General features: G+C 38.5%; 3 protein-coding genes and 1 non-coding gene across 10 annotated transcripts; 2 read left to right on the top strand and 2 right to left on the bottom strand.

Annotated features, from left to right (window-relative positions):
* The first annotated feature begins 3,462 nt into the window (after positions 1 to 3,462).
* Positions 3,463 to 7,103, top strand: LOC115752059 (phytepsin-like). Of its 6 annotated transcripts, none has more exons than XM_048283043.1 (14): positions 3,463 to 3,616; positions 3,881 to 4,285; positions 4,373 to 4,433; positions 4,571 to 4,665; positions 4,755 to 4,864; positions 4,956 to 5,124; positions 5,230 to 5,269; positions 5,396 to 5,460; positions 5,565 to 5,678; positions 5,770 to 5,834; positions 5,910 to 6,066; positions 6,167 to 6,286; positions 6,545 to 6,627; positions 6,797 to 7,103. In XM_048283043.1, exons 2-14 carry the CDS (start codon positions 3,920 to 3,922, stop codon positions 6,879 to 6,881), a joined length of 1,530 nt encoding a protein of 509 aa, XP_048139000.1. In that variant the 5' UTR covers positions 3,463 to 3,616; positions 3,881 to 3,919; the 3' UTR covers positions 6,882 to 7,103. The 6 variants fall into 6 exon arrangements, with proteins under 6 accessions (XP_048139000.1, XP_048139001.1, XP_030545964.2 ...); XM_048283044.1 differs by having other exon boundaries at positions 4,755 to 4,867; positions 5,925 to 6,066; XM_030690104.2 differs by having other exon boundaries at positions 4,755 to 4,867.
* Positions 7,104 to 7,202: 99 nt separating this feature from the next.
* TRNAG-GCC lies at positions 7,203 to 7,273 on the bottom strand. Its single transcript has one exon. It is a non-coding gene; the product is annotated as a tRNA-Gly (tRNA).
* A 1,428-nt stretch (positions 7,274 to 8,701) lies between these two features.
* Positions 8,702 to 11,873, bottom strand: LOC115752026 (U3 small nucleolar RNA-associated protein 18 homolog). 2 transcript variants are annotated; one of them, XM_030690047.2, is made up of 2 exons: positions 11,647 to 11,873; positions 8,702 to 11,087 (listed from the first exon to the last, which is right to left on the bottom strand). In XM_030690047.2, the coding sequence occupies exon 2, from the start codon at positions 11,057 to 11,059 to the stop codon at positions 9,365 to 9,367; it is 1,695 nt and encodes a 564-aa protein (XP_030545907.1). In that variant the 5' UTR covers positions 11,060 to 11,087; positions 11,647 to 11,873; the 3' UTR covers positions 8,702 to 9,364. The 2 variants fall into 2 exon arrangements, with proteins under 2 accessions (XP_030545907.1, XP_048138472.1); XM_048282515.1 differs by having other exon boundaries at positions 8,702 to 11,082.
* A 4,442-nt stretch (positions 11,874 to 16,315) lies between these two features.
* On the top strand, positions 16,316 to 20,418 carry LOC115752027 (phospholipase A1-Igamma1, chloroplastic). The gene is made up of 4 exons (XM_030690048.2): positions 16,316 to 16,850; positions 16,927 to 17,328; positions 17,441 to 17,911; positions 20,085 to 20,418. Exons 1-4 carry the CDS (start codon positions 16,354 to 16,356, stop codon positions 20,338 to 20,340), a joined length of 1,626 nt encoding a protein of 541 aa, XP_030545908.2. The 5' UTR covers positions 16,316 to 16,353; the 3' UTR covers positions 20,341 to 20,418.
* Positions 20,419 to 23,342: the final 2,924 nt, after the last annotated feature.

Genomic DNA, 23,342 nt, shown 5'->3' with positions numbered 1-23,342 from the left:
TTAATGAAACTTTTTATAAATATATGAGAATCAAGTTCTTAAATGTCAGCGAGGTAGATCGACGTTACACGTACCTGAACTTGATGATCGTATAATACCGTATCTTCGAGTTTGGGATTTTACGAATTTTATTTAATGGGATTTTGGCAACTTAATTGGCATTTGATTACGGCTTTGGTCGAGTGGTGGAGGTCCGAGACTCACACCTTCCATATGTCGGAAGGTGAATGCATGATTATACTGCAGGATATCGCGGTTCTAACGGGGCTTCTCATTGATAGAGATGCGCTTACTAGCTCTACTAATATGAATTGGGGCACTCTTTGTGAGAATCTACTTGGCGAACGCCCATCCCGATTACGTGGTTCGATGGTAAAGTTAGGCTGGCTGATAAAATACTTTGGTGTAATTCTTGACGATACCGATGAGGTTACCATACTGCAGCATGCTAGGGTATTCATTCTCCGGTTATTTGAAGGATCTATCTTTTCGGACAAATTAGATGCCGGGGTTAGTTTGATTTTTTTTTCCACTACTAGAGCACCTCGAACATCCTACATAGTACAATTAGGGTTCAACAAGACTTGCGTAGTTGTATCGGGAGCTATACAATGCAACCGATCCATCGGCGTCTTAAGTCAGTGGTGCCCTACATGTATTGTAGATTTGGGCGTGGGATCGTTTCGCTTGTGTCTCCCCTTCCATCGGAAATCGTGATCCTTTACTAGAAGCACCTCTTGGTAGTCGGTATATGATCTATTGCCATTTCAGTTCGTGAGTCATAAATTTTTTTCAATTCATAATATGTGTAATTGTTCTTGTCTTTTGTTTATGTAATCGGAGTCAAGCTCGACAAATAACAAAAGTCTCCACACATACTTTGCCATATTTGCGCTACCAATTTGATAGAATGACATCCGAAGATATAAGTAATGATAGCAATCAACGAGTTCAATGTAATGTTAGCTTTTAAATTAATTTTTCGTTTAATTTGATATGTTTTAATTATTACTTAGAAGCCTTACATCGATGATATTCTTCAAATTCTACCAGACATCTGCCTCAAGGGACAACACATTTGGAGGGTTCATGTCCCACTCATCTGTTTCTACATCGTTGAGTGACATTATCCAAACCGAGTACTTTGTCGGTTTGGTATGCAAGAGGCAATACCTACTCCTCCCCGTAATCATATAGCCTTTAATAATATTGAATTGAGGCCAGTTGTAACGAATTAGGTCGATTTGGTCAGACGGTGGATTGATATATGGGACGATCATTTTGACTATATAATCAATGGTGTTCTTGCAACGAAGCCATTTCAATATCATTCAGAATATATGTAATGGTACCGTAGACACACATGGAGTTAAATTTCTTACAAGGAAGGTGCAATGAATGCAACAGTTCATGCAAATACTTTTAATTTATTTTATTAATTATTTTTTTAGTAACATAAGTTATTGGCATTTGATAACTTCTGCTGACTTTGATTTCATGAACAGGGTGATGGTGTAGAACAAATCATACAATTAAGTTCCGCTACATCTCGGAAGAACATGTGGGCTATAGCGAGGATAGTTAGAGCAATGCTATGCGCTTACAACAATGAGATGCGGATGACAATGATTCCATCACCTCAACCAATACCTACAACAACATCCATTGGGCCGCACGTGGATGACCCACATGAGACTATTCGGTCGACCTGCAGGACCACTCGAGCTCATCCAGTTAATGATGTCGTCTCCTACCCCTTAGCCTATCATACGATAGATTTCACTCCGGGTTTACTCCGGGGTTCAGCCAAACAAAGTTCAATGCGGTGTTCAGCCAGTTTACCGGCCCATTTCATGAGGGATCCAATTTTACCTTCCGTGACAATCGACAATCCTAGATCCAGCAAATTCTTTGAGTTCTTATGGATTCGATTTCTCTCTTCTTTTCCCATGCCCTTCTACGGTATGATATGTACTATCCGAGCGTAAGATATTTTCTGACTTTGTTAATGCATCCACATCACAATCACGCTTCCCATCACAGGATATGCGTTCGTCATCTACATATCCTACTCACCCGGAACCTCATCCTTATTCTCGATACAATACTATACCCGCCGAACAACAGAGATGACTCGATTGCAGAACGTAAGATCACATAGGATGACGACATCTTCGATTAATGTAATTGGGGTTGAGGATTGCTATCAATTATTATAATTTTGATTTGCTGGATTTTTTTAGCTCATGAATTGTTATCCACGTTCTTTTAATCTAGATATGTTATCTTCATATATCTTACCAATTTTATTTTATGAATATTTTTTATTAATTATTTACATACTAAATAAAATAATTACATAAATACTAAATTATTTATTAATTATATATCTTAAAATTTTTTTAATTAATTATTGATAATTATGTTATAAAAATAATTTTTAAAAGAAAAAAATTATATTTACAAAGTTATATAACTATGAATGTTATAAATATAAAATAATTTAAATTTTTTTAAAAATACGAAATTATAAATAAATGAAAGCGACCCATACTACTGCACGAGCCCGTATCCGTAAATAAAAAAAATTTAGCCCTAATTTTGTAAAACATTTTTTACCCATTTTCGGAAAAAGCCCAACATACGGCCTCTTGGTAGAAACGAACTACAGTTGACCGAAAAGACATAAGGACGAAAATGGCAGTGGGCCGAAAGATGCACTTGCTCTCGACGGCGTCGTCTTGCGTACAAAAGTATGCAACCCAGGACTCGAAAGGAAATTGCTCGTGGCTTCCTGGAGGGAACATGACAGACCAAAGGAAATTGCCGGGTGGCTTCCTGAAGAAAAGAATTGACACCCCCCAAAAACAAACAGGGGACAAAAGGGAGAAGGGGTTTGAGTCCCAAATCGGTCTATTTCCACCGTAGTCCCGGACACACACCATGTCGTTTTAGGACTCTGTTTGATCGTTAACGTGTTCATTTCACCGGAAGCAAACATGGAATGTAGTACATTACAACTAACCCGATCACTTAGCTACGACTTCGTTATCGGATTGCGACGAAAATGAACAAATGTACGGCGGCCAGTGACCCGAGACACAGTACCCCGAGGCATTCACACGACGCCCGTGGAAGGGATTGCTGATTGCTGTAGATCTTTCCTGTGGCCCGCGCAGAGTGGGGTGTGTTCGGGCGGTGACACCCACCGGTCCCACCAGAAAAAACTAATTTATATACAAGTCTTGCAATGTGATTGTCCTGTTCATGGTATTATTCCGGAAATCGGTGCCATGGAAGCACTTGTTAAGTAATCACTTTTTGGAAACTCTACAGTTCCGATGTACCTCCGTCTCTCCTATTATCTATAATGTACACTATTACTATTAAGTTATTCCATAAAAATTATGCTTAACTAGTGCACAGGAGTCACCCAGTGACACTGCCATTTATCATTTCATTAGGTTATCTGACCATCTTCAAAAAGTTTTATGTAATGGGCAAGGTAAGTCTGCTTGCAGAAGGAACAGCAGACAACTAGCCAGCCTTCACTCTACTAAATGGGAAGCCACTAAGACATCTCGTTCTCCATCATGGATTGCTTCTCTCAATGCAGGTATGAACTTTCCTACTTCTCATCTCTTGGAAAATACCAAATCATGCTAGTCTCCATTCCCATTGCATGGATGTGTGCTTACTACTTAGATGGAAGAGAATCACTTAATGCTCTTGTAGTATTTAATCAGGTTAAAGCAGCCAACAAATGACTCCATTTGAACAAAATTGAATAAAGAATGGTGTTGCTGAATTGCAAGTTATGTGCAAACTGGTGTTTTCCCATGCTTTTTCCATGTGTGAGTTTTGCTTTCTTGCTATGCAGCTTGTGAAGCATATTTAGATTGGACTGAACTGGACGAGAATGGCCGCTTCAAAGAGCCTCGTCATAGTAGCATTATGCTCATGGCTTTGTTCAAGATCCTTCGCGTTTGAGGCTAATTCCTCAGAGGGGTTGTCGAGAATTGGTCTGAAGAAGCGGACACTTGATTTTGACAGTGTAAATGCTGCTGGAATTAGCAGAGCAGGAGACCATTTTCACCTTAGGAAGAAGGGGAATACAAGAAGGAATCCAATGGACCCAGAAGCAGATATAATATATCTGAAGAATTATCTTGACACCCAATATTATGGAGAGATCGGTATCGGCACGCCGCCACAGAAATTCACAGTCATCTTTGACACTGGAAGCTCCAATCTTTGGGTGCCATCTTCAAAATGCCTGTTTTCTGTAAGTGACCAAGTCAATATACATCTACGTTTTTAATGTTCCTAAGTGAGTAGTTATGAAGTAAGTGAACTATTTACCTCTATGCAGATTAATTGCTATTTTCATTCAAGATACAGGGCGAGACTATCGAGTACTTACACCAAGATTGGTAAGAGATTTGTTCATTGCAAGACTTTCATCACATCATCAGAATTTAAATTAACTGTGGTGTGTAAGAATATGCATGTACAAATTCACTTCTGGTTGTTGCTGATTCGGTTTCTTTTCTTGTTCTTATTAATCTAGGAATACCATGTAAAATCCACTATGGTTCTGCTTCAATTTCCGGAGTCTTTAGCCAAGATAATGTCAAAATTGGGGACGTTGTTGTTGGAGATCAAGTGGGTGCTCACTGTCTGCTTTCAACTCTTCCATCAAATCAGGATTTCATTCTGTTGAACGCTTCAATAAATTCTTTCTCATCTTTCAGGAGTTTGTTGAGGCTAGGAAGGAGGGCTTTTTAGCTTTCTTAGCGGCTCAATTCGACGGGATACTCGGGCTCGGCTTTCGAGATATTGCTGTTGGTGGAACTACACCAGTGTGGTACCTATATGCGTTTATCGGTGTGTTCTATCCATGAGAAGCTTTCATTCATGGTGCACTGTACATGTTGGTTATTATACGATTGCAGGTATAATATGGTGCAGCAAGGCCATGTTACTCAGCAAATATTCTCAGTCTGGTTTAATCGTGACCCTACATCGAATCTGGGAGGCGAGATTGTCTTCGGCGGTCTAGATTGCAGGCACTTCAGGGGCGAACATTCTTACTTCCCGGTTACTCGACAGGGTTATTGGCAGGTCAGGGATGAGATTTGAAGTTTATGTTATTAGTAAAGATCAACTCTTTTAATAACTCTCCTTACCGAAAGATTTTACACCTGACTTTGTCTGCAAAATCTCCAGATTGATGTGGGCGACATTCTTGTAGCCGGCTATTCAACAGGTAATAACTCGTTGTGCTTTGAGTTTGTGTTTCCACTGTCAATTGATATATGCTTGTTTCATTTATCTGTAAAATGCTGATTCATGATCTGAAAGCACTCATAACATCCTATCATGTTGGTTTCAGGATTGTGCGACGACGGCTGTGAAGCTGTTTTGGATACGGGAACATCATTTCTTGCTGGTCCAACTGTAGAGTTCGCTTCCGAATTTTTCTTTCAAGATCAATATTTTGTGGTCGTTTTTTCCTTCCTATAATTGCTTTTCGACGCCATTTTATGAGTTTCCTATCACAGAAGGTCATCGCTCAAATTAATCACGCGATCGGAGCAGTAGGAATTGTGAGCTTTGAATGTCAAACTGTCGTCTCCAATTACGGAAATCAGATATGGGAATTTCTGATATCGGGGGTTTGTGTTTCTTCCTATGTCTTGGTAATAATTCAAGTCCATCTCCATAGATAGACCAAAAACTCCGATCCTTAACTTGCCGTTCCTGCAGCTCCGCCCAGAAACAGTATGTGTAGACATCGGACTGTGTTTGTACAATGGATCCCAGCATTTTAGGTACAAAATTTGTCTTGATTCCAACCTGTGACACCACTTTCTCCGGGTCTAAGAAATCAGTTTTGACTATTGCAGCACACAAATGGATAGGACGTTCTACAATGGGACTGAAAAGGGTTCTTCGGTCAATGAGACCGCTCTATGTGCTTTCTGCGAGATGATTGCCTTTTGGATTCAAATGCAGCTCAAGCAGCAGAAAACAAAGGATAGAGTTTTCAAATACATAAACGAGGTGATATTCGGTTGAAGATATCTGTTTCTGTGATGAACAGCATTGGAGTCAAACATGCTGAAGCAAGAATTCTTTGTTATTTTTTTTCCCTATGCTGAAGCTGTGCGAGAAGTTGCCGAACCCCATGGGGAAATCCTTCGTCGACTGCGATAACATTGAGAACATGCCACACGTTTCGTTCATCATCGGCAATAAGTCCTTCCCACTATCTCCTCAACAAGTAAGATATCCTTGTACCCGAGCATTCCTCATTCCCTTTTTAGACTTGAGTTTCATGCTCTTCAACGACCATGAGGATCCGCGGCTACAAAAGCAATACTTTATCTCCCATGTCCTGTTGAACAAATTTTGTTGCTGCACTTGCACCTTCAAAGTAACCTGGCTCGAATCTTCAAGGTTCTCCATTAGGAACTCCTGACATCAATGGTTTCATTAGGACACTGACCATTTCCTTTTCTTTCTGGGAGCAACTACACAGTATATTCTCAAAGTCGGAGAAGACTGCTCGTCGATCTGTGTAAGCGGATTCGTTCCTCTGGACGTCCCAGAAGGTCCTCTCTGGTATGCCATTCTGTCAATAAAGCATGACTCTGTGAGTTTGATTATTTTTTTTCCTTTGCCCTGTATGAACAAACTAACATTTTGGACATCAGATATTTCCAAAGATACAGCATCTTTGACATGTCTCTCTGCAATATGGTATGAAAGTTAAATGACTACATAATCTCAGGATTCTGGGGGACATGTTCATGGGAGCATACCACACGGTGTTCGACTTCGGTAATCTCAAGATCGGATTCGCGAAAGCGGCTTAGAAATCTCCAAGTCCTTTGTCTCCGAGGAACAGCGAGGCGAGTCTGTGATTTGTTGATGTTGAATAATAATGTTATGAGATGTGATAATTTTAAATCAGCATGCATGAAAGTGAAAGTGAAAGCTACCTTGGCCTTGTATAAATGCTAATATTTCATGAACTGTCTTGTACAAATTATCAAGCGCAAGCGCGCAGATTGTGGTGTTTTGTCTCAGAACGACTAGTTTGTATCATTTTCAGCCGTCGTATTCCAATGATAAAGGGCCTAAATTTCCTCTGAAATTTCCAAAAAAAAAAATTCACAAAAAAAAAAAAATAGAGTTGCACCAGCCGGGAATCGAACCCGGGTCTGTACCGTGGCAGGGTACTATTCTACCACTAGACCACTGGTGCTGTCGGTGATATTTCTGATATGGAAAATATAAGTAGCTATAAAGAAAGGAACCTTGGGAAAATTGTCCAAAGAGTCCTAAACATATTGCACGACGGTCAATGCAATTCCAAACCTTTCAACATTGTCAATTTAATCCTAAATCTTTTGACAATTTATCAATATAGTCATTTCTGTCAATTATCCAAATAATAGGTTTTAGGACTAAATTAGCAAAACTTCGAAATGTTTATGAGTAAATTGACACAATTGAAAGATTTATAACTAAATTGTCACAATTGAGATGAGTGCCAATTTAAGATTGAACTGACTATTGTATAATAGATTTATGATTTTTTGGACAAGTATCCCGGGAAATCGTAACTTATAAAAATGCGGAGACTAACTTGAGGAATTGTCTCGATGATCTTTGCTGGAGGACGAGGCCACTCGTAGTTCTCTACTTATTTGATAGGCTACAAAATGTGAAGACATTACGGCCTATTTTCATCGACTAATCACTCGAATTCTCCTTTTCGACAGGGAACTCCTGGCCACATGTTTATGGAATTTCCTATTTCTTGAGTTCTAGTATCGGACATTTGGGTTTTGTCGCCTACACTGATCACTCTAGCGACGCAGGTTTTATCTGGCTCTTTTTTTTTTTTTGGTCGAATTATCTGGCTCGTTTGATCAGCAGAGAATTGGTTCATCATCATCATCAAAATTGGAATTAACGGCATATAAAGTTATAGTGGAGATAACATGTACGCCCTTAGCAGCAGTACTCTCCTCTGGAAAATGGGTTCTCTTCAGTTCTTGGTATGCTATCTTCTGCTAGCAAGAACTGCTTCACTTCCAGAGTTCAAAGGCATGGCCTTTCTGTAGCCTTCCTTTTTTTCTTTTCTTCTTTCACACATTCAGCTTTGAACAGAAATAAGAATATTGTAATTCTTCTCAGAGTACCCAACTGGATCTCATATCGCATTGTCGGGCTTTGAATCTAACGGGATTGCTAATACCAATAAACCAAAAGTAGTCATCTGAGATGATTAATCTGTTCTATCTCACTTCAAAAGCTACGAAAGGACTGTAAGCATACTCATGTTGTTAGTCAAAAGCACTGTTACTTCATCCAACTGCAGCTATAGGTTTATGAACATGAATGCTTCACAGCTCCCACTTCAGTGAAATACCCAAGAGGACACTTACAGGTAGATATGGTCGTGCAATTACTAACATGATTGTGTGAAAGTATGTTTCAATAGTGACTGCCTCATCGCTAAACAAAATCCACTAGAAAAAACTGAAAATGATATTTGTCCTTCAGTAGTAGACATGGACCTGATCATCTCAACCACGTATGAGCTAGCAGTTCACCGAGGGCCATAATCACACAGTAGATCAATTTCGCATCAACATAAGAAAAAGTTCTACTGCACTATAGAAAATCAGAAGATTTATGGAAGTAATATTTGGAACAAGACAGTCAACAGACAACTTGCACAAGACTCAATCCGAGGTTCAAGTAGATTGCCAGTGTACTGAAGAGCCAAATAGTTGCAAGCACACAAACAACAATAACCAAAGTAGAAATAGTTCTGCAAATACAGAGAAGAACTTCGGACACTTCTGTTGGGTTAATTCAACATAATCTAGATTCTAAAGCATGCCTATCAGCATTTTTCAATTGCCTACAAGTTTTTCAGTCATCACATATGTTCAATTTCCTACACACATCAACATGGCAGGACCTGATCTTTTCACCCATGCATACTTCTGTGTCCATGCCCTGCAGTTCCTCGTATCGGCTTCTCCAGTGTTTGCATATGCGAGCAATTTCAGGGACAAGAGTGGTCATCTGGGTCGGAGTCAGTGAGAATAGAGCAGACTGAAAGGATAAACAATACCAAACGCCACCAAAATAGAGCAAGTGAGAATTCTCAGTGTCATCTCAATAAGTTACCAAAAGGAGAGAAGCAATCACCATCCATAACTTCCATCGATTGAGAAACCTTCACCAAACCAACAAAACCTCGGAATTTCGATCTTTCAACACCGAGGAGGAATGTCCCGGCACTTTGACCTATGATGCCAATTCTCAATTTTGAATCTCATGCCCGATCGTAATGGTGCAACTTGTATAACAGAACTCTTCCAGCAGCATTTCCTACAGCCAAGAAACCTCCTCCCGGGCTGAAATCCACACTGCGAGGATATTCCAGATTCCTCTTTTGCATAGGAAAGTTCGAGAACACACTAAAGGATGGGACGTGTATCAACTTCAAACTGTTCTTCTTCATGCCAGAGCAGATGGCCAGTATTTGGGCGTCATTATTAAATTTCAAGATATCCACTTTAGTTGTTAGATTCTCAATGGCTTTGATTGGCTTTCTCTTCCCACCCAAAAACTCGTGTCTGTTGTAAACATTCACAATGCCGCTGTCTGAACCCGCAGCAAACAATGCTCCATCAGGAGAAGTGCAAAGTGCCGTGCCATTAATACAGCCCTCATCCACAGCCTTATGGAAACAAGTCCGCGTTCTTAAATCCCAGTGATAGACCTGCCCATCGCCGCCCGAGCTCAGCAACTCCTGGCCATTATTAGCAAAAGCTATGGAGCGAGCAGTTCCATTCATCTTCAATGTTCCAATCAACTCTTTTGTCCTGGATGAAACTAGCAAGATATAGCCCTCGTTGCCCACAAATGCAATCATACTAGAATCAGGAGAAACCTCAAAGACTTCCAGGCTCTTCTCTTCCCTTCCGACAAGGGGGCCTATTTTATCGACCTTTGCTTTCACCAAGTCAAAAGTATAAAAGAACTTTCTCCTTCCTGATACAATGACCTGAGATCCATCAGGTGTGAAGGATGCCTTTCTGATAGGGCAATCATCAAGAAAGATGCTCTGAATTTTTGTGTTCCGTTTGCCGTCAATTTGAAAAAATCTAAGCCTTCGATCTAGTCCAGCAGCAACCAGCAACTGAGCATTCCGATGAAATTGAACTGAATTAATCGGACCGTTTGATGGATCCTCAGCATTTGCATCCACAAGCCTGGAATATTCAAGAAGTCCAGGCAAAAGTTTTGCACCCCTCTTCACCACAAGGTCTTCATCGGTTCGAAGAATGTTGCCCAGTTGTTCAGAATCCTTGTGTCTCCCGGCAAGAACAACCCCATTTTCTTCTTCATCAGATGATTCGTCATCATAGGTACTATCTTTCCTATCAAGTTGGGCCCACTCGGTCCCAGGATTTAGCTTAGCATGTTGAGCCCTTAACCTTGACACAAACTCGGAACCAGATATAGTACTTTCATTCTCTTCCTTCCTCAGTTTTCTCAATCTGTTAACAGTAGCTATATTAATATTTGCCTTTCCCTCTTCCTCATCCACCCAAACAGGTATTCTTTGCTTTATCGCCTCTTCATCATTCATATAATCTGAGGACTCAGAGTCCTCCTCATAAACGGAAAGTTGACTATTTGCAGAACGGTCAGTGAAGAATAAAGCAGGACCATTCTGGGACTCGTTCGGGACTTCTTCTCTGTCCTCCTTCCCAAACTCAACAGGTGCATAGAGGGATCCGAACAAAAAGTTCTCGAGCTTTTTCATTTCCTTCTGCTCTTCAATTTCAACAAGACTATCCTTCTCTTTCTTCCTCTTCTTCGTCGTCCTTGCGATATCGGCATCCGATTCTCTTCCTTCATCGTTCAGCCTTTTCTCTTTCAAAACCGCAGACTCGTGGTTTTCATCCTTTTTGTTTTTGTTTTTTATCTTAGATGCAACATTCTGAGATATCAAACTCATCTTTCCCGACAAAAAGAAATGACCTTTACTGCAAGAACAAACAAAGCATTAGATGACAGCTCCACAACAACACCATCAATCAAAGAAGCAACTCACAATGATCCTTTAGATCAACCGGGTTCAGTTAAATTGCATCTCTGTTGAAAAATAACCTATATCACTCCCCTACTAGTAAACACACGGTCCAACGTTAGCAAACTAACAAGAAAAAAAGCCAACTCCGAATCCCACAGATGATTTATCAGAATGGATGCTTATAGGTTTTGAGGTTCACCATTCAGGGTTTCGACACCTATAGTTGCTGCTTATACAATGTCGCTATAGTTTCCAAACAAGAGAGGAAAGAAAGAAACCATCCAAAACTGGGAAGCAGAACTCCCACATCACTACATGGATTCCACAAAACCAAAATGAGTCATCGGCTAATTCATTCAAAGGCTAACTTTGGCATATCAGCAACCAAAAAGAGACGCATGGAGTTTCCACCGCTCATAATTCCAGAAAAAGATCATAAGTTAGAACGCGAAACCAGACTTTTGGATAACATTACTCATATATGGAACAGAAAGAGAGAGAGAGAGACTCACCGTCGCGGGTTTCTTACGCAGTCAGACGACAAGGGAAGCTGAATAGGGAGAGGCTTCGCGCGGCTCACGAATCAGCCTTGGACAAACAAGATCACGTTGGTTGCTGTCGATCGCCTCGGCCACTCCGGCGTGCGACGGTGCCGTCGCTGCCGGCGACGGAAGTTTCAGAGGAGAGAGAGGTAAGGCAACCACGGAGATGGCGGTGTACAACGACGGAAGAGAGAATTTTCTTAAATCTCGTCTAAAACCCTAATTGACAAAAAGAGGTGCAAATATTAAGGGTATTCTAGTAATTAGACCTTCACTACAAGGGCCCAAGGGGGTCTGATATTCTTAAAAAAAAAAAAAAAAAAACAATGTCATGAAAAATCACAAACCGATACGTTTGTGATAAATTTACCTCAAACTATTTTTTAGACTATAAAAAATTCTAAATTAGCACACTTGTGACAAATTTACGCCAAACTGTTTTTTGACCCCAAAAAACTCCAAATTGGTACCCATATGATAAATTTATAAAAAATTATCTTTTTTATCACAAAAAATCTCAAACTAGTATACATGTGATAAAATTTACTTCAAACAAATTTTTTTTGGCCACCAAAAATTCTAAATTAGATCCTTCATCGTTTTTCATTAAATCGGGTTAATACCAAAAAAATCTTAAATTGATACATCTATGACAAAGGGTACAAACTCAAACTAATATATCCACCAACCGCCACGTATCATCTAACTCAACAATTTGATAGTAAAATTTAACGGAAAACCAACGAAGGGTAAAATTGTCACAGGTGTACAAATTTGGAATTTTTTGTGCTAAAAAAATAGTTTATGTTAAATTTGTCATATGTGTACCAGTTTGAGATTTTTTGTGATTTAAAAAATAATTTGAGATAAATTTATCATATGTATACTAGTTTGAGATTTTTCGTGGTATTACTTTTTAAAAAATCATCAACTTTAGATACAATTTCAATTCTACCATAAACTTTTTTATCTCATAAATTACCTTTGATTTCAGGTTCATTCTCAATTCTACCCTAATTTTTTTTTTGTCCCTTAAAAAATCCTCAATTTTATGTTATGTCCCATTTCTACTATCGAGTCCTAATTTTACCAACGCAATACCCTAAAAAACCTTCAATTTTAACTCTTCTCCCGATTTTACCTTTCGTCTCATATAAATCTCCAACCTAATGTCCAATCTCAAATCTACCCTAAACTTGTTTTTGTCCCAAAAAAAAAATCCACTTTAGGTCATATCTCAGTTTTATCTTAAATTCTTTTTTATCTTATGAAAAACTCCATAACTTTAGGTCTTGTCCCAATTTTATCGTAAAATTTTACAGACTCCAAAAAGATTACAAATTTTTATTTGAACCACAAATCTGTCTTTATCAAGAGCTATTCGAGCGTCCTAAGTGGGAGCTCTTTGAGAGCTAGAGATGGAACATTCCTAAATACAAGAGATCAAAGAATAAGCGCAAAATCACTAAGGACAATTTTGACAGAGAGTTATTAGAGGCAAATTTAGGACTCAAGTATAAGTTGGTGATTTTTTATGATACGAAAATTATTAGAATAAAATTGAAGCTGAATCTAGAAGCTAGAAATTTTTTTATGAGACAAATAAAAGTTTAGGATAGAATTGTTACCAGACCTAAAGTTGAAGGGTTTTTTTTTTAAGAGATAGAAAAAAAAAGTTCTGGGTATATTTAAGACTGAACCTAAAGTTAGGGTTTTTTATGGGACAAAAAATGTTTTATGGTAGAATTAGGATTGCACATAAAGTTAGAGGTTTTTTATGAGACAAAAGGTAGAATTGAGGCACGAGCAAAACTTATAAATTTTTTTAGGATATTAGGCTTAATTTTACTCTCTCATAAAAGACCAACAACTTATACTCGAGTCACAAATACGCCGTCGTTTATCCCTTGTTCAAAATTTCTTGCTGACAATCGGGAGATGAAAAACTTCCAAGTACGAGATGTTCGAGTGTCTCGAGCCGAATATTTTGAGCACGAGCTTTTCGATCGCGAGAGACGAAACATTCCCGAGCATGTGATATTGATTATTGAGCACAAAATCAAAGGCTTTTGAGTGAGATGAAAGGAAGACTCTCTTAAAAGTAAAAGCAATTGAAGAAAGTCAATCCTAATTATTCTAGCTTTTTATTCAAATTTCATACCCAAGAAGACGATGTTTGGGTTGATTGGAAAATTCATCTCCAAAAGACATCTTCTTCTATCTAAAATAAGGAGAAAGGCTAGAGCAATAGCTGGACATGCTATGTTAGATCACTGAGAGAGACTTTGGAAGGAGGATCAACAGGATCTTTTGGAACTCGTGTAAAACTTGATGATTTTTACGAGACAAACAAAAAATTGGATAAAAGTAGAACTAAATCTACAGCTAAGTTTTTTAATGGTACAGAAAGAAAATTAGGGTAGAATTGTCACTTGACTTAAAGTTTGGAGGTGTTTTAAAAGAAAATTAAAGTTTAGGGGTAAAATTAGGACTGAACATAAAATTAGGACTTTCTTATGAAACAAAAAAAAGTTCATGGTAGAATTAATGTTAGAGCTAAAGTTGGAGTTTTTTTCAGAGATATTAGATTTAAGAAAGGAGAAAATAGATCGGGGCGAATTATATCCACTTCTAGGAGTAAATTATTCTATTTTCACTCAAGAGATAAAAATTGGCCCCAAATATTTTATTACAATGTAAAGTGGTGACGCAATTTCCTTCTTATTTTTATGTATGATCATCAAGAATATCACACATTCTATTTTTATTTATTTATGTACGTTGAAGGCATTATGTTTTTTCTATTATTTTGAGATTTTATATACGTAGAAATTAGTTCGAAGAGAGATATTTCCTAAACAAAAAAAAGTTAGTTCTTCTCTACGTTGTCAAGAAAATTTACAATTTAACCGTCAAGTAGAATCTACCAAAAATTTAAAAAATTTCTTAAACAATTACCATGATTATTATTTTTTCTTTTTGTTGCGCATATCATCAAAGTTTTTATTACCAATTGTCCTTTATATACATGTATACATAACGGGATGATAAAATACAACAAAGAAAAACCCTCTTAAGGATTTTTCATATCGAATCGAACCATAGTTACATTTCCCCAACGTGAAAGTTTAAGAGATGAAATTTAATTATTTCAAGTCACTGCATGAATAAGAATTTTATTCAAGATGCAAGTGGTGGCTCCAATTTTATTTCCTTCTTATTCTAGTTTTTCTAGATTTATTTAGGTCGCACTTGCCATAATTAAAAATATCAGACATTTTGTTTTTATTTATTCTGGATATCTCATTCAAGGCATTATGTTTTCTTTCTTATTTTTGCATTTTGCTCACGTAGAAATTAGCTCGGACAGAAACTTCCACGACATAGTTCTTTTTTTAAGTTGTCGAGCAGATTTATCAATTAATTGTCAACTTCAATCTAGAAAGATTTCGACATAAACAAATTTCCACACAATCAACATCTTCATTAATTTTTACTTTCAGCAGTTGTCTTCTATACATATGTGCACATAATAAAATGATCAACTATAACAAGAAAAACTCTTAAAGATTTTCCACAACAAAATTATAGTTACATTCCCATTGGGAAACTTTGAAAATTTCTAGAATCATTGCTTTCTAAATTCATGTATGTGCTGGAAGTTATTATTATCATTAGTGCAAAAAAAAAAATGCTAAGTTTAGTTATAGATCTTGCTTGTGACAGCAATAATTACAAGAGTTTTTTATTCTTACAAACCAAATAAATTAAATATTAGTTGTGTTTGTTAGATTCTATATATTTCTTCATGTGAAATTTTTGTCTCTCTCTTCAAATTGAGATTTTTACCAAAGTGTCACTTGTCCCTCTCAAGTTAAAACTCTATGCCCATTAAGAATATGGTTCAATATTTAGAGCGCTCATTTATTGAAAAATGCTAATATTGACTAATCTAATGGAGTTTTTGAGCTTTCTTTTCACAGAAAATGAACTCTTTTTATCAATTTCCAGAGCATTTATAGAAACTCGTTTATCAAGATTAGTATATAAAATAGGGGCCTAAGGTTTTGATCACTGGTCAATTGAAGAATTTTAAGATTGTATTTTGATCTAGTCTCGCTCATCAGATTTTAAATTATAAGTTCATAACCCTAGCCCATTCCCATTTTGTGCGAAACAGATCGAAAACTAAGTATATCATATCTCGGTCGACTCCGCAATTGATCAATCAAGGTTCAAAATCAAAACTTATGTTTCTGCACTTATCTTAGTGCTTATTTGTTATTTCTAGAGCAAGAGAGATGAGAGAACCGAATTTCGCAACGTACCGAGATTATTTTCTGCTAATGTCGGACGAACATACCGAGATTGAAACACAAGATTGGTTCACAACAATGACGTCATGAATTCTTTTATTTCCAGCGTTTTTCATATGGCTTACTAATTTAAACCTCGATTTATCAAATTTTCGTAGCAACTCCACATATGATGGAGATCCACCAGGAACTTTCTTGGAAGTATCGGAATATTGTGTCGAAGTTCCCTCTTGATTAAATAAAGGGTAAGTGGAGGCGTGCGGAGCGCATGGGATATTTAAAAGCGATCCTATCTTCGGAGCCAGCAATGCGCCGCTATTATTATAAACACCGTCTCTCCCTTCGAGCCGCTTAACCCCACATGGCCTTGAGATTAAACCCATCCGATTCAAGTCAGCTCATCTCCGCCATGGCCGCCTCCCTCTCCTCCGTCGCTCTCCCCTCCTTCCCACCAAGTTGCCAACATGACCACCGCGCCACTGCAATCACCCCCCGGAGGTCTCTCCTCAAATGCTCCCTGAGGTCCGAAAAATTGTCGGACCCTCTTCACATTTGCCGGGTCTTGCCCAAGGCGCCGAGCGACCCTGTGCTGTTTGACGAGGGCCGCCTCGACAGAGAGAGATACGGCGGATTGGCAGATCTAGACGGCCATGGGGGAGCGAGGCCGGACGTCCGGTTGCCCGAGAGACGGCTATCCGACGTGTGGCGCGAGATACACGGCCAGGACGACTGGGCGGGCATGCTCGACCCGATGGACCCGCTCCTGAGATCCGAGCTCGTCCGGTACGGCGAGATGGCCCAAGCGTGCTACGACGCCTTCGACTTCGACCCCTTCTCCAAGTACTGCGGAAGCTGCAGGTCCCGAGCCTTACTGACTAGACTCGTCTTATCAGAATGACCAGTGGAGCATGACTGACGTATTTTCCTCCGGCAGGTACGCGAAGCAGGAGTTTTTCGAGCGCTTGGACTTGGACATGAAGGGCCGCACCGGGTACGACGTCACGCGGTACCTGTACGCGACGTCGAACATAAACCTGCCCAACTTCTTCAAGAAGTCGCGGTGGCCCAAGGTGTGGAGCAAGCACGCCAACTGGATCGGGTATGTGGCGGTCTCGGACGACGAGACCACACGGCGGCTGGGGAGGCGAGACGTCGCGGTCGCGTGGAGGGGGACGGTCACGAGGCTCGAGTGGGTCGCGGACCTGATGGACTACCTCGTGCCAGTGAGCTCGCAGGAGGTGCCGTGCCCGGACCCGGGCGTGAAGGCCGAGTCCGGGTTCTTGTGCCTGTACACGGACAAGGAGGACGACTGCAAGTTCTCCAAGTACTCGGCTAGGTGAGACGGTCTTGAAAGTTCCTTGGATGTCGCTTAATGTCTCTCAACTCATGATTATGAATTCGAATGTGCATTGTGACTGCATGAAATTGATACCATCTTCAATCATTAGGGAACAAATCCTGACGGAGGTGAAGCGCTTGATCGAGAAATACCCCGACGACGATCTCAGCATCACCATGACAGGACACAGCCTCGGGAGCGCGCTGGCCATACTGAGCGCGTACGACATCGCCGAGACGGGCATCAACGTGAGGCGGGACAGCCGGGCCATCCCCGTGTGCGTGTTCTCCTTCGCGGGGCCCCGGGTGGGGAACGTGCGATTCAAGGAGAGAGCGGAGGCGCTCGGGGTGAAGGTGCTGAGGGTGGTGAACGTGCACGACGTGGTGCCCAAGTCGCCGGGCCTGGTGTTCAACGAACGGTCCCCGCAGGCAGTGATGAGGATCGCGGGGGGCTTGCCGTGGAGCTACTCGCACGTCGGGGTGGAGCTGGAGCTGGACCACGAGCACTCGCCCTTCCTCAAGCCGACCGGCGACCCCGCCTGCGCTCACAACCTGGAGGCTCACCTCCATTTGCTTGACGGGTACGTCGACTCTTAACTCGGACAGCCCCTGTTCCATTAGATTAAAAACATGTGTAAACAAAAAATATTTTTTTAGCATGATCGATTTGATTTCACGTAAATTGCAACAAGGTAAGAATCTTCTAGTCAAAGAAAGATAAAGAGCCCCTTCATCGGCAGTCGTCGTCACTCCACCAAGTTCACTAGTTAGGTGATTAGATGAAAGTTCTAGCTAAGACTCAAGACTTCGCTTTCATCCAACTCGTGATGATCAACACTTCATGATAAATAAATAAAAATATCCGAGTCAATTAATGCCTTTTTTTATTTAGGTGATTCTAATAAAATAATAAGAAGATACAAAGTTATCGGATTATAAAAAAACTCAAACCTAAACCTTAAAAAAAATGTGAAAATCTCACGGTTTTAATTTTATCTAGATCTGTCAAACAAGTGAGTTGGGTCGAATTTGAACCTAACTCATGACCCAACTCAAATTGACTTATGTAATACGTTTATGATCCATTTATTGCAATGTAAATTTCTCAATCCATATTCGAATCGACACATATTAGTAAAATATTTTTATACTTAATTCAATATAGAAAAACTTGTTTCTTACAATCTTTTTAAATTATATTGCTAAAACACTATTGACAATTTTTATAATTCTTAAGAAAAAATTAAAACTTGTTTCTTTTTTTTTTTTTTTCTTTTCATATGTTTACTTCTAAGTCCAGCAAGGCCAACCCTCGCCTACCACAAGCGAGGGACACAAGGCCCTCGCCAGCTGTGAGCAAGGGTCGTCGGCCCTTGGCCAAATTTGAGGAGGGCCACGAAGCCCTCGCCCATATTTGGCGAGGGTCGGCCGACCCTCGCTAACTCCAAGTAAGGGTGACTAGCCCTCACCTGTGATGGGCGATTTTCGTAGATAAAAAATAAAAAAAATAATTTTAAAAACATATATATTTTTTAAGCATGATTGAGGATTCCACGTAGATCGGTCTGTATAAGGATATAACAGGGAAATAGTAAATTGAAACGAGGTGGAGAATCTTCTTGTCAAAGTAAAGAGGAACACCCTCCATCCGCAGTCGTTTTCACACTACCAAGTTCCACTGTTAGGTGATGCTAATAAAACAACAAGAAGATCCGAAGTTGTCGGGGTTATAAAAAGACTCAAACCTAAACCCTCAAAAAAGTATGAAAATCTAATGTTTTCGATTCCATCATTGTCTAGCTGGATGGATGTGCCATTATGGTAGTAGTATAACGAAAGGTTTGGCTTATAATTCAAGGATTTCTTTAGTCATCCATCGAGCCCTTCAAGAGAGTGTGACGATGCCGAATTGAATTATTCAACTATGTGGATTGATTTTAACTTTTGTTTGTTTAATCTAAATTTTATGACTTCGCGTGCAACTTCGACCTTTTTTTTGCATGTAATTTTTATACTTATTGACACGTAAATTCGCTTCTTATTGTTTCATAAATGTAGGAAATTTAAATAGTATTTTAAGATTTAGCCACAAATAAATAAAAAAAGAAATCCTATTTTTGCTTGAACTAAACAAACATGCCTCTTCTAATATCATGAACTGTTAACAATTATATGCATCATAATCTTAACTCGATACGAATGTATTCCACGTTAATGCTGATGTACGGAATAACTTATGTTTTCCACTTTTCGTTTATTGCAAGTGTCACGTTTGACTTGTCTGACAAAAAAACAAAGTGTCACGTTTGACTTACTTGCCTATATTTCCAATACCAGCAAGCAAATTGCAGTTTAGGTAAAGCACGGCCATCATGACATGTACTTGGGCGACAACTAATAATACATTGACAATGCCCAGAAAATTAGTTAATTTAATAGAGGGTTCCGTAAAGACTTATAAACGGTAAATACAAATTTCGCATCGTAAAACCGACATCGATTGCTTTTGTAGTTTTTGAGAAAACGCCGGGTCATCTCTAAATTTAAGGAAAAAAAAAGTGACGAATTGCTAAATATTAAGATGAAAAGAGATTCGAAAGAAATAAACTATGCGGTGATTCTAGTAATTGTGTCGTTATAATAATCATTATTAGTTAGAGAATACAGACGTGACGTAGGTAAATCAGAGATGGCATTTTGGAATTCACCAAATACGATTTATTTTTAATAATTTAGTAATGGGATGCGATGCAGGTACCACGGGAAAGGCCAGAGGTTCGTGCTAGCAAGCGGGAGAGATCCGGCGCTGGTGAACAAAGACGGCGATTTCCTGAAGGACCACCACCTGGTCCCACCTTTCTGGAGGCAAGTCCACAACAAGGGCCTCGTCAGGAACCACGACGGCCGTTGGATGCAGCCGGAGCGTCCCAAGCCGGAGGATCATCCCGCTTACATGGACCATCACGTAGAGCAGTTGGGCCTCCATAATGGTCAAAGCTTGACCGGATAGAAAGTGCGACACCGCGTTGTGTAGCTGTCAAATGAGTCCGTCTGATCAGATTTGATTGTGTCGTGTATGGTTCGATTGAATTGATTTTGACATTTTCATGTAATACGATAAAGGGATAATACCATAAATGATCCATGAACTTTGATCTAATGTGCATTGCGATCCCTGAACTTTAAATCGTTTCAATATGATCCTTGAACTTTAGCTTAATGTTCAATATGATCCGTGAACTTTTAGTTTATTTATTGTGATCCATAGACTTATGCTACATATTTAATATAGTTCCTGAATTATATGAAAATATTCAATATAGTCCTTCCATTAATTTAAGATCATGGACAATAATGAAAATTTTCATATGGTCTAAGGACTAAATTGAACATGTACTAAAAGTTCAGGGACTATATTAAACAAGTCAAGAGTTTAGGGATCATATTGCACATTGGGCCAAAGTTTAGATATTACATTGAACAAATTAAAAGTTCATGGACCATATTGCATATTGGGTCAAAATTCATGGATTATTTGTGTTATTTTCCCTACAATAAATATGACACATACTGAGCCCACTTTGCGCAAATCCAAATGCATCCAAATAACTGATTATTTTTAAGGGGACAAATGTAATAGAAGTTCTAAAACTTATCAAGAAAGTGCAATCAAGTCTTTAAACTTTCAAAAAAATGAAATTAAATTCTAAAACTTGTTAAATTGATGTAATCAATTTATTCCGTTAACTCCGTTCTACTTGGCTAACGAAAAATACTGATGTGATTTATTATTATTATTTTACCTCTCCTACGTAGTTAAAACATGAAACATAACATTAAAATGATGTCGTTTTTAAAAAATCTAAATATTTAATAATTTTTTATTTAAGTCACATCATAAATAAGCAAAAAAAAACCACAAAAAAGGGGGAAAAAAAAAGGGAAACCAATGCGAACGCTTGCAGCCCATGCAGCCGCCGCCTGCCATCATCGTTAGGAAGAGTAGCCAGATTTTGGCCAGGCCAATGACCTCACTCAGATCTAGGCGATTAGCTTGCGGCTATCACTTTCCATGGTCATCCTTTTCGGCTATTTGGTTCACTTTAATCAAATTTAAATAGTATGTGAAGTCAAATAATCATATTTGGTCCAAAATGATGTCATTTTAGTCTTATTCTTCATGTTTTAGTGATATCAACACCGCACAAGAGAGAACAAATAATAATAAAAAGTTACAAGAGCATTTTTCGCTAATCAAATTAGTCAAAATTAACGGAATGACTTAATTGTGCAAATTTGATAACTTTTAAGAATTGGTTGTACTTTTGTAAGTTTTAGAATTTGATTGCGCTTTTTTGATAAATTTTAAAACTTTTAGTACATTTAATTTTTTTATAAGGTAGAATTTTGTAAGAAAGGGAAAAAAAACATCGAAATATAGAGAATATGGATGGTTTAAATGCACGTGTAAATGAACCAGTGAAAAGAAACATAGATTTCGATCCAAAAAAAAACATAGATCTAAGATTTGAGCGTTCGATTATGTGTGAGATGGGATGTGAGACTTAAAGAAGCATGACATTACTTGTTTTTCGAAATACTTCTATTTCAACGCATGTCCGATCGAGAAGGAACGATGAAAGAATGAAGTAGATAATTAGGTCTTGATTTCGGGTGTCCCTAGCCAAAGCCTAAAGGTATCCTTCTTCTCAATAAGAAATTCTCTTGCCTTCTTTTTTTCGGGAAGACCTAAATATCGTTCCCCGACCATTGCTCAACATCCCTTGACGACTTTTCGTCACCGTAGCCCTATTTCGGTTAAGTCTTGAATATTTCATTAGTCGATTTTATAAGCATGCATGAGTTGTTGTTTTAGAAATTCCAAAAGCATCGTCAAAATATTTATTCGGTGACGTTATTGATTGACGAAATCATTTTCTCATGTGTGGTGGCATGATTCTATTTACGTGTGAATGTGCTTATGCAATTGGAAATATCAATTTAAACGCAAAAATACGACAATGGAACTGCAAATTCGATATTCAAATGTGAGAAAAACATGACAAAAATGACATGAGCGAATGACTTTCTGGCCATTCTTCCTAAATGGGAAGAGGGATGTGTGGGGTTCGAATCCCCGCCTTCGGAGGGAGTGGGGTAGGGACGCATGAGGAGCGAGCGGGATTTCGCAATCTACACACGGCACATAACGCATAGGTGTGGCTTGTATAGTAGAATAGAATAGGATAAAACCAGGAAAAAAAAAAAAAAAGACTTGCTTGGTAGAAGGGAATTGGCTAGAATACAATACCCATTATAAGACTTTATTTATTTCACAAAAAATAAATAATTTAAAAAAAATATTTTCCTAAAATTGATTTCTTATATCATTTCCATATTTGAATAAACAAAGAATATTTTCTTCATTCACAAAATTGTTTAGATATATATTATTATCGATAGTGAAAAATTTTCATTTTAAGCGATACAAAAATGATATTTTCAAAAAGGTATTTTTTAAATTATTAATTCCCCGTGAAATAAAGGAAGCCCAAATCTAGTTTATCTTACCGTGCTGGACACAAATTAGAAGAAGGGATGTGCATGGCACATGGAATGCCCGAATGGGCAATCCTTCTATTAATTGGAACCACAAATCCACTCGATATAATTACCCTTCAAATTAATAAAAATAGTAGTAAAATAATTATCAATAGTTATTATGAAAATTGAGCACATTAGTTTATATAATTAATATAGCAATTTATGGATATATTGGATTATTTTTGGGAAAATTTCAAAAAAAGACTCCAAGTGTTCTCATTTTCTCAAATAAGAGTCTAAAGTGGATTTTGTTTCAAATAAGAACTTGAAGTGTTATCTTTATCTTAAAAAAGGGTCTGAAGTGGTTATGGTTATTTCAAATTAGGGCCCGACCTCATCGATCGGCCGACCCGCCAAATTTTCCTCTCGATCAATGACATTTTTGTAAAAATATAAATTTAATCTAAT

This window comes from Rhodamnia argentea, chromosome 7 (assembly GCF_020921035.1).
Source record: "Rhodamnia argentea isolate NSW1041297 chromosome 7, ASM2092103v1, whole genome shotgun sequence".
Taxonomy (NCBI): Eukaryota; Viridiplantae; Streptophyta; class Magnoliopsida; order Myrtales; family Myrtaceae; genus Rhodamnia; species Rhodamnia argentea.
Note: the sequence above shows the minus strand (reverse complement) of the source record. Positions and strands in the feature narration are given on the sequence as shown.